At 39.7% G+C, this 23,468-nt stretch overlaps 1 protein-coding gene across 1 annotated transcript in view; it reads right to left on the bottom strand.

Annotated features, from left to right (window-relative positions):
* Positions 1–15,205: 15,205 nt before the first annotated feature.
* LOC131378617 (basic salivary proline-rich protein 1-like) overlaps positions 15,206–23,468 on the bottom strand; it is a 28,499-nt gene continuing 20,236 nt past the window's right edge. Inside the window, exon 4 of the mRNA XM_058421959.1 lies at positions 15,206–15,994. Coding sequence (XP_058277942.1) covers positions 15,206–15,994 — 789 coding nt within the window. The remainder of the gene's footprint in view (positions 15,995–23,468) is intronic.

The following is a 23,468-nucleotide window of genomic DNA, read 5'->3' as shown; positions in this document are numbered from 1 at the left end:
TGGCAAATTAGAAAAGAGCTTGTAAAGTGATACAGTGACAAAAGTAATTTTAGGCTGGAGAGATATCTTTTTAGAAACCAAGGAGGTGCTAATGCCTTTATTATGTGAAATGGTGCCTGCAACACCACAATGAGATCCGTGAGTCTCTGACAGTAGAGAAATATCAGCAGTGAAAACAAAACACAGCAAACCTGAAACGTGCTTTGGAGGCTGGGGCAGAAGTACTGTATAGCCAAATGCTGATCCTTTCACTCTGCTTTAGAATTGTTAATTTAGGAGTCTCCCTAGAGACATAAAAGCCAGACATATGTTACAAAACAATCTGAATAACCAGCGTTTACCACCTTTTTGTTACATTCAGGTTGAAGACTTTGAACTTGATCATTAGGTTGAATGTCTGGTTCCATCACTATATATTAATATTGCCTCTGAGAAATCCAGGGCTAAATATTTCTGTGTACATCAGTATGCCATTTCTTGAATTTGTCTCATTCTCAGAGTGGTCTGCATCTCTTGCCTTGTTGTTGAAGACGTTGAAATGAGTCAGACATCTCTACAGGTTTCTTCAAAGTGCAGAAGTGTCTGTGCTGGGCCAGGCTAAAGGTCAATCTAGACCAATGTCTATTGCCATGAGAGATGCCTAGGGAGAAATGCAAGAACAACTGTGCAGTGATACTTAAAATTGCACTTCAAGATTCTTGTGGGTTTTTCTCCTGTACAGATGCTATGCTTCTGTTTACTAGTCCTGTTGGGTTCCTTTTCTGCTAATATCTTCAGATGCTTTTCAAATTCATATAGATTTTTTTGGCGGTCCAGGTGTCTTCCAGTGAAGACACTTCCTTACCCTAACTATGCACTGTGTATCAAGAATGCCATACTTGCCTTCTAAACTTGACTTTCACAAGTTTCATCTGATGGCCACTCGGCTCTCCTGGAGAGTGATAGCTCCTTCCTCGTACATCCTGTTCACATATTTCTTGATATTAAGGAGCTTTACTACGTCTCTGTTAGTCATTTCAGTATTTTTTTTTTCCAGTTCCAAGAGGCTTAGGGTATTTAACCTGTCCATGCCTGGCGGCTGTAGCTGAGTGTTGTTCATACTTGTTGCCCTCTCCAACACTTTTTCCATTCTACTGTAGCTATTTGAGCTGCTGCATCAATGTAACCAGAACTGCTCTCCTTTTGATAATTTACAAATTTGGCTTCTAATCTTACAGTGAGAGCCAAAGCGGGGTTGAATCTTGGTCAGCTGAACTGAGCTCAGTTCAGATCCCCTGCAAACATCTGATGAGGAAACTGGAACTCTAGACTAGAGAACCAGAGACACATGTTCTCCTTCCTGGTGCGTGTGGACTGAACCGTTTTCCATGGTCTGCTCAAAAGGACTTTGCACTACAGTGGTGATTATTTCTTTGTAAATGTTAATTATGAAGACAAAGCCCCTTTCTGTTCTCCTGAGTAACCAGACAAAGGACACTACCCTAAAATGGGAATAATAATTTTTAGTTAAATAGCTTCCCCCACGAGGTTCACTTTTGTAAAAAAAAAAAAAAAAAAATCTTAAAAACAAAAATTCCAGACAAAGGGAAAAATTAGATCTAATGTCCCAAACTTTTGGAAAACCATAAGATGAAAAACAATAATCTGAAAATAGCCACCCAAAAGAGTGATTAACAGGAAAGGCAGAAACTTAAACAATGCTGGAAGAGCACCCTGTGGGTGCTCAAAAATTTTCAGTAGAATGCCTTAAAGCAAGGGAAATTCAGCACGCTCCTGAGCTTGTGCAGCACTGGGCTACATGGAGGATGTGTTTTCTCTCTCCCCAGAGCTATATAAATGATACATCTTGGATGAAATTCATCCCTGATGTACAAGTTAAAAATAGAGACTAGAAACAATTCTTTTTAGATCTAAACATTTGCACGGGATAAGGACTATTGAATATTAAAAATCTGTGAAGTAACATAAAACAGAGCTGGACAGACATTCTCACAGAGCTCTGTAAAAACTTACAGAAACCTGAGGTAATGATCAGGGTAGGAATGTTTTTTTAAAAATAACTTTCCCCGGCTTTTTTGGGGTCTGTTAAATTTTATGTACTGCAAAAATATTCTCTGAATGGGATCTCAGGCCATTGGAAGCAGATTTTCTCTCCAATTTTTAGTGTGAAAAGGACCTTCTAAAATATCATATTTGCACGCAAAGTTTATTTTACCTGAGTTTGTTTATTTCTTCTGTCTCCAGACTGCAGAGGGTGAATTCTGCTCCATGCTAATCAGCCTGGATGGTTAATGCCCGATTGGTGTGTTAAGCGTTTAGGTTTATGATGCTATATAAGTAAAGCGCTAAATACAAATGAAATAAACCCATCATTACTACAGCTTGCATTAGGTTTATAGCGTTGTGTTCTCAAGATGTGCAACCCGTTTGTGTGTAGCAATTGAAGGTTATACACTTTAGATTATAAGAAGTTCAAGCATGTGGTACAGGAAGAAACATCAAAGGTTAGGCTGTTATTATTAGGACACTTCAAAGAAAAGAATTTCTGAAGCCTTTAAGTTTTACGGCAGGTGCACGAGGAGGTGCCAGGTCATCTGAGGGTGGTCAAAAGAAGACTACATTGAAACTAGATTGCATAGGACCCCTTTTATCTGTCAAAGACAGTCGGGACCCTGACTTGGAAAGAGTTTTAACAGTGATTTTGAATACTGGACATCAAGCCTCTCTAATTTCAGCTGCTCTCAGCATGGAAGCTCGCAGTCGTGGTCTCTCCCAATGGGCACATCTGGGTAACAGAAGAGTGTCCTCCCGGTTTGTGGCAGGCGCAGAACTCCGGGGCGGCCGGCGCTGGGTCAGGCAGGCTGAGCTCCCCGCAAAACACCCAGGGGTTTGAAGCAGATATTTGCTTCGATAATTATGGCAGTGCAGGGGGATGACCTCTGGCTCCCGCTCAATGTCTGTAATCCATTTGGAGACAAAAATGTCATTCTGGTGTTACTTATTTGGGAGAAGTACAAAAGGAGATTAATTGTATTTGTAGTTTAAACAAACTAGCACAATAAATCCAACACCTTCTGATTAGAACGTGATCATATGCCCCTAATGGGATATTACAGGAAGCTATATGGAGAATAATATTTTTACAATCAAATTAAGTGACAGTGATGGTTAATTTTAGCTTATTAGAGCAATATCTGTTCAGAGCTTGGAAAGAAAACATTTATTTCTTTAGCTTTTACAGACGTCTCTTTCCTGGAGACTTGTATCTCAGCCTCACTTGCTCTGTGCTATAATTTGTCAATTTAATACCGCTTAACAAGTATATTCTTTGAAACATCATCAGGCAAAATAACGACTTCGTCTTAATAAAATGAAAAAACAAAATGAATTATATATGGCCAACAAAAACATATTCCCTGCAACCAACTGCAAGAGGGTTTCTTTCTGCTAATGAATTAATACATTAAACAATAATAGTTAAAAACCATTTTACATTGCTTTGATCATTCACTTACACGTCATTAAGTAGACTAAGCATTTTAGTGTGAAAAGGCTGTGTTTACAAATTAGTCCAGAGGACATGTTTCACACTGAAGATCAGCCCATATACTGTGTTTTATTTCAGCTGCACATGACACAACCTTAATATTAGAGCTGGATGATTAAAAGAACATTACCTGAGCCTTGAGAGTCACTGAATGAGCTATGCTAAATTGGTTGTTTTCTATTTTGTGATTAATTGTGCTTCTAAACCATATTTTAGTGTGCTTTGTTTTTCTGTCCCCAGTCATCCCATATTATTAAAGAGAAATTCTGCATATCTCTCCTGGAGTCCAATTAAGGATTTGCATCATGACTAGATTTTTCACTTTAATTACTGTATATAAAGTAGGTTTTGACTTATTTCCATATTTATCAAACTATGCAGAAGAAGCAAAATTCATCAAATAAACAGATATCTGTGGCTATAATTGCAGCCTGCACTGAGCATGCAGGAAGAAAATATGAGGGTCCAAATTTCATTATGTAGAACATAATAAACATCTGAATAATTAAACTGAGTGTAAATCAAATGCTTGGCAGTAGTAAGAATAGGGAAGAGACACCTTACTTTGATCAGAAAAAACAACATGTTTCTAAATATATTTTTAAAAACGTATTTCAAACATAATTCAGTCAGCACTGAGTAGAAGAACACAAACCAAAGCCTTTAATTTGTGGCTCCTTATCAGGTAAGGGAGCATGTCAAGTGCATTTAGAAACATTTTTTCATTAATAGTAAAGTAAGCTTAGCTCTCCTTTCTGTATGAGTATTGAAAGCATGCTGCAAATAAACTAGAGGATGCAAACTCATGCATTGAAATGGCAAGTTCAATTACCACTTGCAGCCAGTTCTGATAAACTGCCTTAAATCAAATGGTGTAATTGTTAAAGCAGAAGATTTGTCAGATTTAACTGTGAGGATTTCATTGTTCACTTCTTCATATCTTCTCTTATGTCTCAGTTAAAAGGAATACAGGAACATTTCTTTATTAGAAGATTTCTAATTATGAGCTTTAATTAATGTTTTTCCACTTGCTAGGAAACAGTGCTACCATCTATTTCTGTTACACATATTTTGAACCCCGGTATTTTTATTTCTATAAAAATTTCAAGGAAATTAAATTTCATATAGAACTGTGCCAAATTGTTCCAAGCTAAGAATACTAAAAATAAACTTTTGTGGACCAGATCTGACTTCAGTCTAAAATTTTACTGATGTTAACACAACAATATGAACATAAAGAACATTCACATTGATTTGCATTAAAAACAAACAAACAAACAAAAATCCCCCCCTACCTCTTGTCAAGCAAACTTATGTCTACTTACTCCAGAACAAAACAGGATTTTTTACTGAGTTTTAAAAAAATGGAATTTCAATTGCTACTTTGAATAGAATTTTTAGGTACACAAAATCTTTTAAATTTGCTGGAAAACTAAAAACATTTTGTTATTTAGTTTTTTAAAAATTATTTTTAGTGATGTTTCTTGGAAGTGAAGATCTACTCTACTGTAATTGCATCTTTTTGTAGATACTAAAGTTGTTTCTTGGAAATGAGAACTTGTTTTAATAATTTATTTGGTCTGCCCTAGTGAGTATACAAATAATGAGTGAGGAGGAGAAAGATAACTTACATAAGGGAGAGAGAAAAAGCTTAATGAAAAATGCTTTAAATGAACACACCAACAAAAAGGATTTAAACCTGTGGAAGCAAGAGAAAGGAAAGCTAATCAAAATACCTGGGGGTAAAGAACATGTAGTGAAATTATTGTCAAAGTTTAATCTATACCCAACTGCCTATCTAATTTACACGTGCTGTAAGATACGCAGGAGATGTGCTGATTGAACAAAGCAAATCTATTCTTGAGGAGGGAAGAATGGAAATGTGCCTTAGTGCATTTCCTAGGCAGAGACCTGCCTAACAACCTCCCACATGAGCACCATTCAGCAGAAAAGTCAAAACGATGCTTGGGCGATGCTGAAAGTCAGGATAAAAGCAAATGTAGGGCTGACGCTTAAATAAAGGAGGAATTATCATACAGCGAGCATCCATTAGCACTAACATCACTTTCAAACAAGGTGCTGCAGAGGTGGTGCTATGACGAGCAGCTTAGGTGTGGTTAAGCTTAGCTTACCGTATTAGGGACCATTATCTGCTATTACATCTGCAGCATGTCACTCTGTGTGGCACTTAGCAAACAGCTGACATGTCAGGGCTCACGAGGATGAGAAAGAACGCAGGGAAGTCAGAATGACAGGAGGAAAACCCAAAGCGTGCTCTTGAAATAAGGTTAGTGCAACAGTCAGAGTGGAAAGGATAAAACTTGGTTCCTCACGTTTTTCCACAGCATTAGTGGTGTGTGCTCCCCTAACCCTCCCTGTTTAGCCTTCTCTGGCAGGGTAGAAAACCACTGATGGAAATAACCAGTACAGGGTCATTTTCTAACTGCTAGGGTCTCAAATAGGCAATGTGTTCTTTTAAATGCAGAACCAAGAGGAAGCATAGAGGTGAGACTTCCTTACTTGGTTTTTCTATTCTGTTTAGGATTGGGGAATATCAGTAGGAACCAAGGGAGAAGTTTATAACACTGCTTGATGTGTTTAACTCAGTAAACAGAGGAAAAGCAGAGATAAAGAGGAAGAAATGCAGATATGCTAATAACCAATAATCGTAAACGTGGCAAGTTGGTGTTTCAGGAAGCTGACATACCGATCATCCTATTGGAATAAAATTATTAACCCAACATAAATCTTTCATGATAAACAGCTTAATAAAAATGTGTCTTAACGTTCCTGGGGATCAAGGGCTGATGGCACAAAATTATCTTCCTAAACCTTAAGTTGTTCTCTCTGAGCTAGACTATAAGGATTAAAGTGCTGCTTTTCACTAATAACCAAGTCCCTGAAAAAAAAAGAATTATGTGGCAGAGACAAGGCAGGCCAGCTGTTCTCTATTGGTCACAGTCACCACTAGTTAAAATATCATGCTCACAATTTCTGGACTGAGATTGGTAAGTTGAAAAAAATGTGGAAATTGTGATATTTATGCCTGGGAATAAGAGAAGAGAAAAGGAGCAGAGAGAGCAGAAAGAGCTCAGGTGATACATCTGCACTTATCAAAGGAGGCATACGGGAGAAAGGACAACATCCTCTCTCTTGAAGAGAAACACATTATAGAGAAATACATTTAGGTTTACTGGCTCTCTTTCATCTGTTTTGAGCCTCTTCTCCCATCACTATCCTCCCCAAGGACTGACTTTTGCATGGAAAGTGTTGCACTGAGGGCTGTGGAGGAGGAAGTGGAGATCCACAGCTCATATTTCTGGGACCTGGTTATAATTTGGTTGCAATGCAAAAAGTGGCCAACTGTGCAGTGGAGTTTATTAGACTGTCCAGGTGTTTCCTGTACTTCCAGGGAAGGATCAAAGTTTGTAGTTACAAGAGTGCATAGACTATCAGAGTGTATGAAATATATCACAAATGTATTCATTGAAACTCTGTCAGAGCTACTGTTGGAACTGTACTATTAGCCTTAGAGACTTCAACATCCATATGAACATCAAACCAGATGAGGCAACATCTGTTTTCCTGGTAAGGCCAAGCAACCTAGATTTTACCCAGCCAGGCTTTCATAGGGCAGGAAAAAGTATTTGATTTTCATTTGCATATGGTCTAGTTGTCAGAAATACAAAGGGACCTTTTTGTTTGGTTTGAGAATTTTCAATTAAATTTCAGTGTGAGAATTATTTTACCTTGCCTAATCTAAGCAGTTTCTTTGAGATCAGATAGAAATTATTATTTCTAGGGTTTTTTTACCTTAAGCGAAGAATAAGCTTTTTCTTCCTGGCTTATTGTTAACAAAGACAACCAAATTCTCTCGGTTGTGGATAATATGACAATCAATTTCATACTGATCTTTGTCCTTGAAAATAAGCTTGTTCAGAGGCTGAAGTTCACACTCTCTGGCTTAGGAGAGTTAACTAGCATTTATTTGATCATTATATATTATATATATATCTTATTGACTATTATTGCGAATCTCTTTCCCAGTTCCACAGTAATTTATTTTCAATCATTGCTACTCTAGAAATATTCCTAAAAATGCAACATTTTTAAGATTTAGGTGTTTAGGCACTATAGTATTTCAAATAGAATTCCCCCTGCTCCCTTTCAGTAGAGACCTACTTATTTTCTTGCTAATATGAACATGTTTACATTTTCTTACTGCAATGTTGCATTCTTATTTTATTTTAGGATGTATTAAATTCTTTAGTTACCTGGAACACTGAATAATATAATTAGAACCATTATTAATTGCTATTTCTGTCTCAGCTTACCCAAGGGGGTTTATTTCCAGCTATTCAAAAATTTTAGTTGTGCTTCATACTACATTTACTTACTATGTTTTATTAAGAACTCGTCCCTACAAAAAGTTGGTTTTGATATTCATGATAGCTATTCTCACCAGCAGTGGATTCTTTGGATTTTTAATCTGAAAATCACTTCAGAAGTCAGGTAAACACTCATGGGTCAATACCTGGCTTTTGCTGTCTTTTCTGTATACTTCCTGTTCTACTGACTTTGAACTTGATGGGTTTGAAACCTACTGAACTGTAGCACATAAAAACAAAACACTAACAGAATATAATGCCAATATCAGAAGTGACAGAGGCTTAATAAAGAGTGCTTTCGATGGTAAAAAGTGCATAAATTTATAAAAATATTTTTGCACAAAAATGAGAGCCATAGACTATCACAGTCATTCATTATTCTGCTTAAGGTTAATGAGACATGAAGTAAAGTGAACTGCACACTGCTGAAAAATCTTCTCTTGCTTTGCACAGGGTAATGCAAAGGGCATTGAGTGTGGTTTTACACACAGGGCTGTTTTTTTTTTGCCTAGAGTGGATCAATCCTTGAATAGCATAAACCCAAACAGATTCTTTGAGGGCTTTTGGTGTAAGAGCTGCAGTGAGGCTGGAGAAAGCCCAGCGAGTGCAGCAGCACGCTGGCAGTGTCAGTGAAAGGCTGCTTGGTCCCTTAAGGCAGGGTCCTGCAGAGCTCTCCTCCTCCACAGGGCTTGGTGCCACAAGAACCGCAGCACAGAAAGTCGTGCTGGAGCCCCACATGTGCTCAGTCTTATCTGACCTTACATTTCAGCTTGCTTGCTGGCTTTCCATGTGCCAACTTCTGACTACGCTCCTCACATTCGGCATGCAAAAGAACACTGCCCCCAGTTCCCTTCAATTTACATGACTGCTTGTTGGGAACTTTCTCAGACTTTTGTTGGATAAAGAGGCATACATGGTTTTTATGGCTCTGCTGTCAAGGGTGTCAGCCAAAGCTTTACTCCCCTCTGCAGCTTAATCTTTATAGTACAGCACAGTGGGATTTGCTGGAAAGCTGGCGCTGCCATCAGGCTGGCATTTCAGTGGAGAGGGACAAGGAGGCTTCTCCCAGCTGGGGGAAATGTAAGTAAGGGAAACCTCTGAGTGGCTACTTTAAAGACAATTTTCATGTCCCAGTGCCCCATATTTCAAACTTAAATTAGTGTTTTTTCTAATGTTTAATAGTGGTAAGTGCATCTACATCTCAACTATGCACATCTTGAGCCCCTTTCAGTGCTTTAGTGAAACTAAGACTATAGAAGAACTGAAATTCCTGGAAACAAATTTTCTTTAGGCTCAAAACTTTGCCAATTGTATATTTTGTGATTCAGCTGTCATTTATATAAAATACCTATTTAGTTATATTAATTCCTACAAAATTCAGTTTATAAAACACATACTACTTGGAAGTTTTTCACTGCAGCTACTCATAGCGAATTTAACTGTTGGAAATGAAGCAAAGGGAAAGTCTAAACGGAAACTCAGCCCTGTATCTTGTCTGAAGAATGGGGATTACATTGTGTTAATGTACTTATTTGACTATATGAAACACATTTTGAGTATCTAAAGTCTATAAACATTGCAGTAAAATTCTCATTACCTCTATTTATACAGTACCATGGTATGGACAAAAGCTGGATGCTCCTTGCTTGATGGTATCAACTGCATGATTCTGAATAGTAAAAGGATGGCTTAGGAAAAGTGGATGAATACCTTATGATATTGACAAATAGAGTATACAGATTGAGAGCAAATTATAAAGAGGTTGCACAATCCACACAACCATTTTTGGGGCTGGGAGCGTTGCACCCTTACTCTCTCTAACAAAATATCCTGGTTCATTTTCTCTGGTGACAAGATTTCCTGTCATTTGTTTTTCACATCCTACTCACTTTATCAGGGTGAGAAGAAAGTAGGTGTGTTTGGAAATGGTCTGATTCCTTGGCTGATCCCTCAGTGTTGGGTGAGACAGGTGTGGAGCCATAGCAAGACTAAAATGGTGGAGAATGGATGATAGCATCCCCAGCCTTCAAAAGCTGCTTATGCCAGGCACAAAGAGGGATGGGAATTTGGGGTTGTGCCTGTGTGAAGGAAGAAGTGAGGGTAGCATGTGCCCCAGCAGATGTACTCAAAACTCAAAGAGCTGAACTCGGTGGGAAAACTATTTAGCCTCAGATTCACAAATTCCAAGGAATGGGCAATATGAGATAAAATTAATACATTGACATTTCAGTACAAAAGGAAAAGGCCTAGGAGTGTGCAATGGCAGAAGCTGGGCAGTGCAGAGGATGTGAGGAGCTGCACTGTGGTGGCTGTGCTGGAGGCTGTTGTGCCAGTAGTGGTGGTGGGCAGGTGGGGGACAGAGATGGGAGGATCCCCTAGTGTGTGACTCCAAGCTCCTGTCACAGACTTTCACAGTGGATAAATAGACTGCGTAGAAGCCCATTATTGTGTCTTTCAAATGATGCCTCTTCATTTTTGTGTTTCTGCTCATAATGTGTCAACTGAAAATATAGGTGATAGGAAAAGTCCTCTGATTTGGCAGAGCATTTCAGAGTCATCCATGAGCTAGTGCCTTCCATACTGCTGCAAGCAACCAGTCTTAACTGCTTTTCGGAGTAGATTTTAGATCCCAGTAGCATTTGGCAGTTTTTATTCCTTTCCAGAACAACTTCATGCGGACTCCATATTTGTGAATGGTTTTATGATTGTCTAGGACACAGAAAAACATTTCAAGGAAATGGCTATACTAACAAAGAACACGTCTCCTGAAAAGCTGCTGTTTTCCCTTGCACCAAATAGTGTGTTTTTAATGCAAAGTTTTATCCCCAAGATATAATACCTTAGTGCTGGTGAGTGGTAGATCATTGTTTCGGTGTTAGTGCCTGCTCTGATGTCCATCACTTCACTTGAACTCGAATGGTGGCAGACTCGGTATTCTCCAGCAGTCTGCATGGAAGGCCTCTCTCTACCTGCCTTTGCAGTTCGTCCTGGATAGCTCTGTTACAGATAATCACTGACTGCATATTTCAACCATTAAGTTAATCTGTTAATCTTGGATTCTGAGCTTTCCACTCCTGTTTGCCATGATAATCCCGTGCTCTTTGCACTTCCAAATCGACAGCAGTGGAACTTGATGTTTCAGGGTGGTAAAAGCAATGGCATTAGAGCAACAATCTCCAGTGATATAAGCAAAATGAGATTTGTCATCATTCTGTGAGTTAGAACTCACTATAAATAGAAAGCGTTCAAAAGGTGTTATTTAGTAGTTTGCATTATGCAGCTGTCTATTTAAATCATTTAATTTTGGCACCTAATCTAACTCCCAGTCTCCATCAGAGATAAATAAGAAACCATATGTGAAAGCATCTGTGAAAATCTTTCTTTTATTTATGACAACATTAAAGAGAGACTCTGATGTCAGTTACTTAACAATAATAGACGTTCCTTTGCACCTATAGTGCCTGGTTACTTGGGCATATCCCTCTGTGGTATCTTATACCTACTGCTGTTTGCTTCATTATATACAGATGCACAGCAGTGAAGACAGTAATAGTCTTTCTTAATTAAATAAAGTTAAATGTTAATTAGTCAGAAAATTTGATTTATTTCCAGTGCATGAAACTTTTCATTGTCTCTCTCTTCTTTTTAAAGAACAGGTTGGATATTCATTTAGGACTTTACATTTTTTCCTTTATTTCTGCACTGTATTTGGACTCTTGTGGTGGGATCTAATCGTCATAGAAAAATTATAGGTCTACAGATGTTTTCAAGATGTTACTCTGTCAGTAGCAGATTATCCCCTGTAGCAAAATCTCATTAAAGTGCAATTTACAGAGCTCTGCTGATGTTGCCATCAACCAAAATTAAAGGCATTAATTTTTCAAAGTTCACAGAAGTCCTTACATAAATGATGTAGCAGTTTGCAAGAACAATTTACAGAAGTGTTATTTGCAGAATTAACCTACATTAACAGAACAAATGTTGTAAGGGTATTAGAAAGGATTGGGCAGTGAAATTGCAGATGTTCACGGTTTGTTTTAGGTAGTGGGTGCAAAGAACTGTTGAAATGAAACAGTTATTTTTCTTTGATGCAAAGTTGGGTAAGTAATTTGGAATCTGAACTCAGTCTGTTAAGAGTTAAGCTTATAACAGAGTGATCACCAGTTGGGGACACCCATGGAGACCTTAAATTCTACTTTGAAACATCTGTACTTGATATCTCTTAAAATATTCCCATTTAGAGAATGAGTTTATGTAGCTCATGTTGTGAGTATGCCTCTTCAATAGAGTACCAAATGCTTATCCAGGTATTTATTGTCTTAGGATGTCTATATTTTAACTGAGCCTAGAACTTCCATACAATATCCAGTCAAATACACTGGGAAATTTCAGGCTATTGGTGTTTTATGGACCGGTACCAGGGTAAAACTCAGCTAAATCAGTGGGAGGAGATGACTGATTTTCAATATTTGTAGCCATGTGCATATGTAATGACCATGTTTAGTGAATGCTCACCTGCCTTTGTACCACCCCAAAGTTCTGGCCAGTATGGTTGTCATGGTGAAGCCTCCACAGCCACAGTTATCGCTTCCACTTTTGTACCTGCTGTACTTCATTACCCAGAACTAACCTTCATCTGACGGGTAATCCTCTCCCTCCAACACAAACCAGCTGAGCATGTGCCTGGAGTTGAAAGTCACCCTCTCTCCAGAACTGGGAGCCATCAGAAACATTTTAACTTCAGTACTTACAAAGGACACCCTTCCCACTCAAATGTTGTTTGTGTATTCGTAGAAGGTTTCATACCACCTTAACAGGCTGATATAATTCAATCAACTTTTTTTTTTTTTTTTTTTTTTTTTTTTTTTTGTCTATGGCAATCAGTTATTTAGACATGAGCTGTTTAGACAAGGATGTTTTCTGGGGAAAGACAGTGGTGGCCCTAAGTGGTGGCTTTAGTTCTCTTTACTGTTTTGGGGAACATTTATCTCTAATATTACTTTGGTTAGGGATTTAACAAAAAAAAACCCAAACCAACCAAACAAAAACCACCAAAAACCACAAAAAAACCCCACAAAACCCAACAAAAAACAACAAAAAACCAACCCACCCTAAACCAACCCCAAATATATGTTTTCATCTGTCACTTGTTTCTAGAATTCTCACATTTTATATTAATGAAAGATTCAGACCTTTCAGAGAAAAAAACCTGTTTTATTTCAAGCACTCAGTTCATTCAGGCTTTACCCCATGTGTTACCCACATTCTTGTCAGCTCTCAAGTGTCTCGCCCACCCCAATGGGCAGGTATGAGCAACACTGTGCACTCCATCACTTCAGCAGTGCCTCTTGCCTGAGATCTATTCAGTCTTCTCAGCTATTCAGTTTCCAATGTGCTTAACACTGTTTTTGGGGTTTTTGGTCTTTGGTATTCTGTATTTGCAGAAGAGGCGCTGAGTGCTGCTTGCTTTTTAGTATCTGGTTACTGAATTTTAGAGATTAAAATGGGGCAGGGGTGCACAAGTACAATCCTCCTGGGCACTGAGATGCCAGCAGAGAAGGCCCCCACACTGTGCTGACAGCACTGTGTTTGTGGGCTGGCTGAAAAAACCAGAGATGGACACGGGAGCTGCGGGAATGGCACAAACTCACTGAAATGGCACAATTCCCAAATATTAAACCACAACCCAGCGGATTGCTTGTGAGTCACAGTTAGCCTTGGCAATTAGACAGCCTGGATATTTAAATTGTCTTTAGCTGCCAGAGACAGAAAAGTGAGGACTGGGTGGTCATGCGGAGACAGAAAAGTGAGGACTGGATGGTGGTGTAGGTCACCCCCTCGTCCGTGTGTGCAGCAGAGCACAGGGCTGACCTGTGGGGACCGAGACCGCCTTGTGGGGATTGGGTCTGACCCGTGGGGACCGGGGCTCATCCAAGGGGAGTAGGGCTGGCCCAGATGATTTCAGATCCCCGGGAGTCTGTACACCCAGAGAAAAGAGAGGAGGCTAGATCAGACTAGCTTTGGAACCAGCCACGCTGGGGGGAAATCTGGTGCATTTAGGACTAATGTACTTGTGTCTTTTAGGACTGGGTTTGCATGGCAGAAATTCCTTGAGTTTGCAGCAGCTGCAGTATGGGCACGTGCCTGATTGGCATCTGCCAGCCTGCTAGGGAGTACAGAGCACGTTCTGAGAGGGCTTGCAGGTTGGGACCGTGAGTTGTATGGCTTAGAGACCCTGTAACAAGTGTCTGATGCATTAATTCAGTGTAGATGCAACCATATATTTAAAGGAGAAGTAAATTCAACTGCATTTATTGTAATTTTGTGAATGTTGGCTTATTTATAGAACCTACTAAAGCAATTTATTTTGGAATATGGCTGCTAGCACTATACCATGATACATATGCAGAGATACAAATGTCTGCTTGCTTCTGGAGTATTCAGTGAGTCTACAATTAGGCAGGACTTGCTTGATAATACAGGCCATAAATTTCTTCCACAGTTTTGCCTTTAAGTTTTTTATTGAGTCAGAGTATATAATTACAAAAAATTGCATGTGAAATGGGTCACAGTTGTTGGTAACGTGCTCTGCTGTTTGAACACAAAAGTAATGGTGTATCATAAGATTTTGAATATCGGTGACTGCAGCTGAACATACTTAAGTAAAACCAACCAAATAAGCAATCACACAAGACATGCTTTGTCTCATATTGCAGTTTTAATGATGTAGTTAGTGAAGAAGAGAACGTGATCCCCGATTGAAAATTTTTGCATCTCTTTTCCCAAGAGCTGCTCTCTTGATTTCTGTTTGTGTCCCTAAATATAGTGTTGTTTTTGAAACAGTAAATGCATCAGCTTTTTTTGTATTCCAGCTGCCTCTGAGAGATTGGTATAAATCATATCGGCTTTCAATAGGAACATTTTCAGATAATTTGTAAAATTATGCAATGGAAGAGTAGTTTGCAAAGGAAGAATATTGTGAAACGACACCGCTTTAGCAATGTATCTGTATTCTGCAATAAGTTTTATTATCTGTCTCTTTTGTGTAGAAAACGCGTGACAAACGCTGATCATCACCGCTGTCCTTTTTCTTTCCCAGCGATGATAACGTTGCGACTTCAAGGAGTTAAAACACAAGACCATTTTAAGGACTAGTAAAACACGTGTTCCCGATTTGCAGGAAACAATCATTTTTTCCATTCCTGTAAGCTGCTCCCCGGAGAAGCCTTACCTTTCTCTCTCATAAGAGCGCTACTCCGCCGAAGTTCCTCTACGCGAGCCACTTCGGTTCTTTCCAGAGCAGCGTGCCCGGTTCCCCTGAGCTGCGCTGCGGCTGCACAGCTCGCAGGGCCGTGCGCGGCCGGCCCGAGCTCGGCTCCGCCGCGGGGCGCGGGTCCCGGCGGGTCCGTGCGCGGGTCCCTGCGGGGCTGTGCGCGGGTCCCTGCGGGGCTGTGCGCGGGTCCCTGCGGGTCCCGGCGGGTCCCCGCGGGGCTGTGCGCGGATCCCTGCGGGTCCGTGCGGGTCCCGGCGGGTCCCTGCGGGCCCGTGCGTGGATCCCTGCGGGCCCGTGCGTGGATCCCTGCGGGTCCGTGCGGGGGTCCCTGCGGGGCTGTGCGCGGATCCCTGCGGGGCTGTGCGCGGATCCCTGCGGGGCTGTGCGCGGGGTCCCTGCGGGTCCGTGCGTGGATCCCTGCGGGTCCGTGCGTGGATCCCTGCGGGGCTGTGCGCGGATCCCCGCGGGTCCGTGCGTGGATCCCTGCGGATCCTTGCGGGTCCCGGCGGGTCCCTGCGGGGCTGTGCGCGGATCCCTGCCGGGCCGTGAGCGCTGCCCCGCGGGCTGGGGCCCCCGGCTCACCGACGCCCCTGGGAGCGCAGGGACCGCTGCTCCCCGGCCGCCGCTCGGCGTGGGGACACAGGGACAGCTGCGGGGAGGACGGCACCGCGTCCCTGCCCGGCACCGTCCCGCTGCGGGAAAGCTCCCCGGGCTGCCCTGGGAGAGAGCGGGAGGAGAGGAGCGCTCGCTCCTCTTGGTTTCCCGATCAGCCGGATCCCTACGAAGCTGAAAGACGGAGTTTAAAAGTAGTTGGAGACAATGCAGCCAGCGCTGTTAAATGCGCAATACTTATCGTTATGCTCCCCTAGAAAATAAGCGGGGACCAAAATAAAAGTGTTGTATTAATATTTAATACGAGTTTGGCTACGTAAATGTAGAATGGGTTTTAAAAGAGATGGCACGGGGAGGAAAATGTGGGTGTTTTCAAAGAAAACGATATTTCTCACAGCTTTTGGTAAATGCTTAAACTTAACTTGGGCTTCACTTTGCAGAAAATGTGAGAACCATATGAATGCCTGTGCCTTACGGATAACCATGAAATCTAAAAGCATGAACCTCTGTTCACTATTTACAAGTAAAATCCTATTCTTTTTCCCTCCGAGGTCCTGATTAATGGACAAACCCCTTCTTCCTTGTTTTTTTCACATTCTTTTTGCAGTTGATTAAATGTGAGACAGACAATAAATTATTTACACAGATCCTACTACATACCAGTTACTATTTGGAGCTTGACTGAAAAGCAGAAACAAATATGGGTATTGTGAAAACCACATTGGGTACAAAGACTGCACACGGATTGCCACTTATAGTCAACAGCTGGGAATAATATGGGTCTTTATTAATCTGAATATTAGTGTTTGCCATTTTGTTTCTTTTTTTAAATGATTTTGACAGGATGGTGGGAGGAAAGACATAAGGGATTTCTTGCTGATAAGGGTGCTCTTAGTACTCCCTTTGTGCCAGTTTGTTTACTCCTTTTATGTGGGTATTTATTTTCCTTTTACCAGCCTGAAACTTTTGTAATTAGAAAGAGAGAACTGAATTTAGAGCTGTACCAAAAATGGCAGTCCTGATCTGCAGTGCATTAGGAAAGGAGACAATGGGATGAAGCAGGCAGGAGAGTGGAGACAAGAAATTTATTACTGGGCATTGCCTAATGAGATGAAAATTCCTTGGGATTTTCAAATAAGCACCACAGAAGAGCAGTAATACCAATGTTCATCTGCACAAACCTTCCCACGCTTCAATTTAAAAATAATAACTGTGTGTTGTTATGGAAGGACATGGACAATGCTGGGAGGAAGGATGTGACTGTGGTTAAAGTGAGTATTGGATGCAGAAAACTTGCCCTCTAATTCCACCTTTGGCAGTTTCAGTCAGTGGTAATTCACACAGTGTGCCTCAGTTTCCCTGCTCATAAAGCAGTGCTGATTGTGTGGCTGGGCACAGGGGACAGCTGAAATGTACATTCCAGTAGGTAAAGCTCTGTATAATCTAAGTGCATCATGTTATTTCTGGTTGAAATCCTTGCTTAAACAAAATTCTCCGTGACCTCCCTGAGAAGAGCTGCAAAGGTCAAGGCTATTACATTTGGGTTATTATTACACTCCAGGTCCAGGAATAAGGAAATAAATCACAGATAATGAGAAAAAGTTTCACAAAGGTTTTTTTTACAAATGGCGAAGAAACGAAAAGTGGAACATTTTCTTGAAAAAGGACATTTTCATACACTATGGAACTAATGATAATTTTACTTCATATTTCTAGCGTTTGCAGCTCTTACAGGAAGGATGGCAATGCTGCAGAGGCCTCCAAATCTCCTTCTTTTTTAATGTGGCTGCTTTTTGTGATTATAGGCTTAGACATGATCTGCAAGATTTAAATTCAAACAAAAGATGATGAAAACGAGAGGTGAAAGTGTTTTTTGTTTTCTATCATCTAGCTCTCTATGCTCTGCTTTTTATGTCATTGTTTTAATAATTTAGCTAAATTGCTGGGAAAACAGACAGTGTTTAAATCAATGTAACAGCCTGGTGTGGACACAAGTGTGTTAGCTATAAAGATATTTATTACAGTATAGCTTTAACGAAAGCAAACAGCACTGGTATAAATAAACTTTGTACCAATAATATTCTGTTTGTGATACGAGGTGACACTGATTTTAGCCAAAACATTTTTTTCCGATTGATTTGATTACTTTGGTGTAAACTGTATGGAGGCAAGGCCTGGGGTGGGGGAGGATCTGACCTGAACAAAAAAGTTGTAGGAGGATGTATCTTGGCTGTCATGCTGGATTGATTCTGAAAGAATTGGGGATAATCTTAACAAGGGAGATATTTACCTTTTGGGATGAGAATATTTGTTACTTTTTTTTTTTTTTTTTTTTTTTTTTTTTTTTTTTTTTTTTTTTTTTTTTTTTTTTTTCTTGTTTTAATTGGTAACATTAAATAGTGTTTTGGATTTAGTAATGTTTCTGTGCCTCAAATTTGTGGTATGAAAAACACAGGAAAATCTTGTCACAGTGGAAAGATTACAGGATGGCTTTTCCAAGTAGCTAATTAAGAATTATCTTATTGTATTTATTCAAAAGTTTATGTTAGAAATAAAGTGTCTTTCCAGATTTTGGGAACTAGGTCTCCTAAGAATAAATTGTTTTATATGAAATGCTAGTATTTGAACTGACTCATTTGCTTCCTGAAGATTGAGAACTTGTGTCATATCTGTAAAATATCGTGCATCTTTCTCCTTCTATGCTTCTGTTCCCTGATTATATTCTGTTTATCATATCAGAAGAGTCTGAGAGTAACTTTGCAAGTGAAGAGTAAAAAACGTTGCATTTCCTATAATAGGTAAATTCATGCCTAAACCATAATAATGTGAAAGCTTGGAATATACCTTGTACGCAATAGAATAATTTAATTTTTTTTTCAAACATCATATTTGGTATGATTGTCCCACAGTTTCTGCTGCTTAATATTGTTAATTATATTGCTTACAAAGTAATCACACAATGGCAAACCAGGTTTTAATGCAACCACACCAAAGGACAGAATTAAGGTTGAATGTTCACCGTTAACGATGCCTATCCTCATTTTTACATGCTTAACTCTGCAGCTTTAATATTGCATTAACTTGGTTTTAGAGAGAGCGTTTTGCCCTAAGTATAAGAAAAACACTGATCTTTTATGTTGTCAGCCAGGGCAGATGCAAATCCTTCTACTTTTTATTGAAGAATTAACCATCTCCCTCTGGAGCACAAATGCCAGCAGTACTGGCATAATTTTATTTTTAAGGCTATGGCCTGTAGTAAGCTGATTGAATGGTATAATATGTTCTATTCAAATCTGACTGCTTATGCACTTCATTTCATAACGCCTTTGAAAATATATCATGTTCCAAGATGAATACAAGTTATGCATAAAAAAGCTGTTTGTTACATAGCTTGGAAAATGTGGAATCAATTACTATTAAATTTAAGAAAATCAGGAGCCTTTATGATGAAAAAAAAATTATTTAGTTTGTAGTAATAATATCAAGTTACAGTGCAACAAATTCCTTTCCCTTAGAAAACTAGTTCAGTTTTAGTTCAAAACAATAACTCTTAGGGGATAGTGAGTTCCTCAATTAATATTATGTCAATTTGTTTTACCATCTGCGTGTACTTACTGACCCAGGATATCTCAGAAGGTCTGCCCTAAAAATCGCCATGTTTACTCAGCTGAAAACAAATCCGAGGATCCCATTTCATTTTCAAGCCACCAGTGTACGTTAGAGTGAGTTCCGCGCGTTGACAGATCCTTCAGGTTTTATTTATGGAACAGCATTTGCGTGAGAGATAATAGGCTAAGAATAACCATTACCTCACCTAATTGTTGTCTCCTTAAGGCTTCTAAAAATGTATTTGGGGTTGGAGAGCAGGCAGCACAGGCGGTGTAAGGAGTCCACCAACTGGTACCGTCTGTGTTAGTTACCACTAATCCAATCACTTGGGATCAGATGGTCTTGTGGCAGCTTCTTCCCCCATGGACAGAGAGCCAGTTTTAGAATAGAAAGATGTAAGGGCATGTGGTAGGTATATAATAGCTATATTAGTAACAGATAATAAGCAGTAATTGTAATAATTGAATAATAGATGCATCAATAAAGCATGCCAGGAAAGTATTATGCAACTTGTTGGCCAACAAAACCATATTTTTAAAAAAGATGCATTTTAACCATATCCAAGCAAAATGTTCTTTTTCTTTTTACTTGTTGAACATTGTTTCTTTTGAGCAGTGTGTGTCTCTGCTTGCTTGATATTTCCTGCCTGGCCCTGTAGCCAGGGGATGATGTGGGGCAGGAGGAGGAGTACAGGGGAAGTGGTGGGCGTTAGGTGAGCAGGGAAGCAGGAATTTGTGTGTCTTCTCAACCGTGTCAGCAGGAGATTCCCTTGCAAAAGACCTATAGGGCATTTAAAATGACCTTGAAATCATCCTCTTACTTGCCGTCCTCCACAGAAAAATCACAGTGCTAGAAGAAAGAATGCTTTCCTAATTTAATTTTTGCTTTATTTCCTTATAAGCATTATTCTTTCAAAACACTCAGGTTTTGAGATCCCCTGAAACGCAAGAGACCTTAGTAGTACCTCACGTGTGTTGGAAAACTTTAAAAGTTGCTGAAGATTTGGGAAGATGTTTGACTTTTTCCTGATTGTATTGTTTTGACTCCAAAACAAAGCCTTCTTAATTTTTATTTCTTGTGTTTTTCTTGAGAAAATTAAAAATATTTTAAGGGAAGCAAAACACTTCCCTTGAATTCTCAGTAGTTGAGCACAGTTTTATTTGGGCAATTTTATGTAATTAATATATGGTGCAAATCTGACTCTTTCTCCAGGGGGCAAGAGACCAAGACTCACAGGTTATTTAATAAACAGCCAGAGGACTGAGATAGAAATAGGAAGCTTTATTTTCTTTATGGAGCCCTATGTCACCAGTTCCCCTAAGCAGGTGGTAACAGAAAGCTGCAGAGGGATGCAGCATTTAGGCTTGCTCAAAACATTCCTGCCTCACCTGAGCCTCAAACCTCTGTGCTTTGCTATGGGAAGCCTTTTATGTGTGAGAGGGGTAAAGACCAAACTGTGGCAGGCCAAGCTTGGGCACAGGAAAACCGTTAAACAAGGATTTCCCTTAGGAAAACATTTCTCCCACTTGAAGGAAAGGTTGGCTATTATCAGTGTCTCTTAGCAATTCCTAGGCAGATGGAAGGTGATTTTCAGTCATCCTAGACAGAGATTAAAGGTAATTTAATACAAATGTGGTGGGGTGTATATGTATGAATGTATGGATAAGAATACGATGTAAAGATTCACTGAAATACAAGTAATTCCTGTCCTAAGACACAGAGAAGCTGAGATGTTCACTGGGAAAGGAGCAGCATCCAAACCTGGAGTGATAAAGTGATCTACTAATTAGTGAACATTTAAAGTTAAAAGTTATTACAAATTATTATGAATATATTTGTAATTACATGTGTGCATTAACTGGAAATGTTAGTTGGAAGAATAATTTAATTTCTATGTACTTGTACAGTTTTCCTCGTTTGTGGCCTCTGCCTGTAATTACACTTCCATGGTTGCCTTTGGGCATGTTTTGACTTAATCCAATGACTCTGGCCAAAGCTACATAAGATGTGAATTATGGCCTTGCCTGGGAATGGCTTCGTATTTAGGAAAACACTTGAGTGAATGAGATTGATGTTTCCCTGAGCCTGTACTAGAGGAGTGAAGCCCAGGCTCCTTTTGCAAGACCAGAATGAGGGTGTATTGCTTCGAGTTTATGAAATAATTGAACAAAAATCTCTGTTGTTTCTGGAGGTAATCTTCCAGTCTGGGCCTGTAGTTCAACAGTTAAATTTATATGTGCAATTTACAGTATAATTGTAAATCACATACATACAAAATTTACAGTACAATTGTAAAATTCTTCAGGACTTAGTAGATCTAAATATGAGACTCTTTGAACAGCACAGCTATAAAGCAGCAACAAAACAAAATTTGGGCCTTCAGCTGGTCTTTTAGTTCTGAGTCAAACAACCTCTTTCTGATGAAATCCTAGAGAGAAGTGCAGATTCTACTAAATTCAATGAGAATTTTGCTAATAACCTGAATAGATCAGTCATCCTTCTTTAAGATAATGTTTTCACTCCTGTTTTTGAAAAGATGTTACCATTATTACAGATCTACAGAGAGACTTTTAATAAAGGTCTGCTAAAAGAGAGAATAAACAAGGTGAAATCCTCACTCAGTGCAGCCACATTAAGCAAGACGCAATAGAATAAAAGTTCCAAAAAGCATTCTGCTTAAAGAACTCTTCTAGAAGACTGTTCCTCACAGGTTCTTGTAGCTACCTTGCGTGCTACGACTGGGAGAGGAAAAAACCCACTGGGTCAGCACAGGCAAACATCTGAAGTTTAGGAGGTAATGGCATTATGTTTGTCTGGCCACCTGAATTCAGCGAGTGGTGACACAATCGATTTGCTCCTGAGTAATTTTGGTGAAGCAGGACCGCTGTCTCTCCAGCGCCCGGGCTGCTCCTGCTCAGGGCGTGTGCACAGTGCCCCGCTCCAACCTCCTCAGAGACCGCTGCTCACGGCTTAACGGCCTCACGAGGAGAACCTCTGGGCAGCTCTACTGGCTTGTAATTGTTTTCTTCTTAAACAGTAAACAATTTCTGTTAACTTACTTTGAAAGCAGTAAGTCAGAACCAGAGGAAGAATATGAGGTTAAACCACTAGAACATATGTGCAATGCCAAAGGCCAGGCATAATGCTTTTATTTGACTGTTTTTCGTTTACTTAACTTTTTGGAGCTGCTTTTTTTTTGTTGCACCTTTAACACACAGTACATGGACGTGTAAACAAGACCAACTTCCTTAACAAGAGAGCTCATTAAAAGTGAACCGTGTGTGAATCTGCTGCTGCTTCAAAATAGGAAAACTATTTTACCTCAGGTTTGGAGGGAGTGAGCACTGCAAACCCCTTTCAGGGCATCATTAACATATTCTAAACCGTTATCCGAAACAACATCCCCTACACTGGCTCCTCAGGTCAGGGCCTTAAGGTTGCCACTCCATGTGAGCACTTCAAGAGCTGCGGTCCCTTAGCTGGAGATCAAACAACATTTTCTCCACACAGAGAATTAAACCAACACATGAGGGTGCCTTTATCAAACTGTGTTTGATAATGAAGGCTTCAAAAAGCTAGGTGGGTCAAAATGTCAGGGTCTTTCTTTTGGTCTGTTCAGGTTCTGTATTGCCATACAAATTATAGAGGAAAAGTCTCAGAGTTGAGAGATGTCTGTTATTTCCCTTGGGAACTATTTCATTATTGGCAAGAACTTCTCTTCTATATGTTTCCTTCCCCCCTCCCTCCTGATTTCTTGTGATTTTTCCAAGTGGTGTAATCCAAAACAGTTCTTGTCTTTCTATCTCTTTATCTACCAGCCCTTTAATTCCCTATCCATATACTGATATCAATACATCTGTGGGCAATTCATGAAGGAAAGTCTCTGGTATTAATTTTTTAACTAATGAATAGAGATAATACAACTCTTCCAAACATTCTGTCTCTATATGGTTTGCTCGGGTCAAGTTGCATGATGAGCTGAGTATGTACAATAAAAAAAAGTATTTTAAACGCCTGATGCTTTTTAAAAGTGATTTTA

The sequence above is a fragment of the Hirundo rustica genome, chromosome 10 (assembly GCF_015227805.2).
Source record: "Hirundo rustica isolate bHirRus1 chromosome 10, bHirRus1.pri.v3, whole genome shotgun sequence".
Classification (NCBI taxonomy): Eukaryota; Metazoa; Chordata; class Aves; order Passeriformes; family Hirundinidae; genus Hirundo; species Hirundo rustica.
The sequence above is the reverse complement of the archived record's forward strand: the minus strand, read 5'-3'. Positions and strand labels throughout refer to the sequence as shown.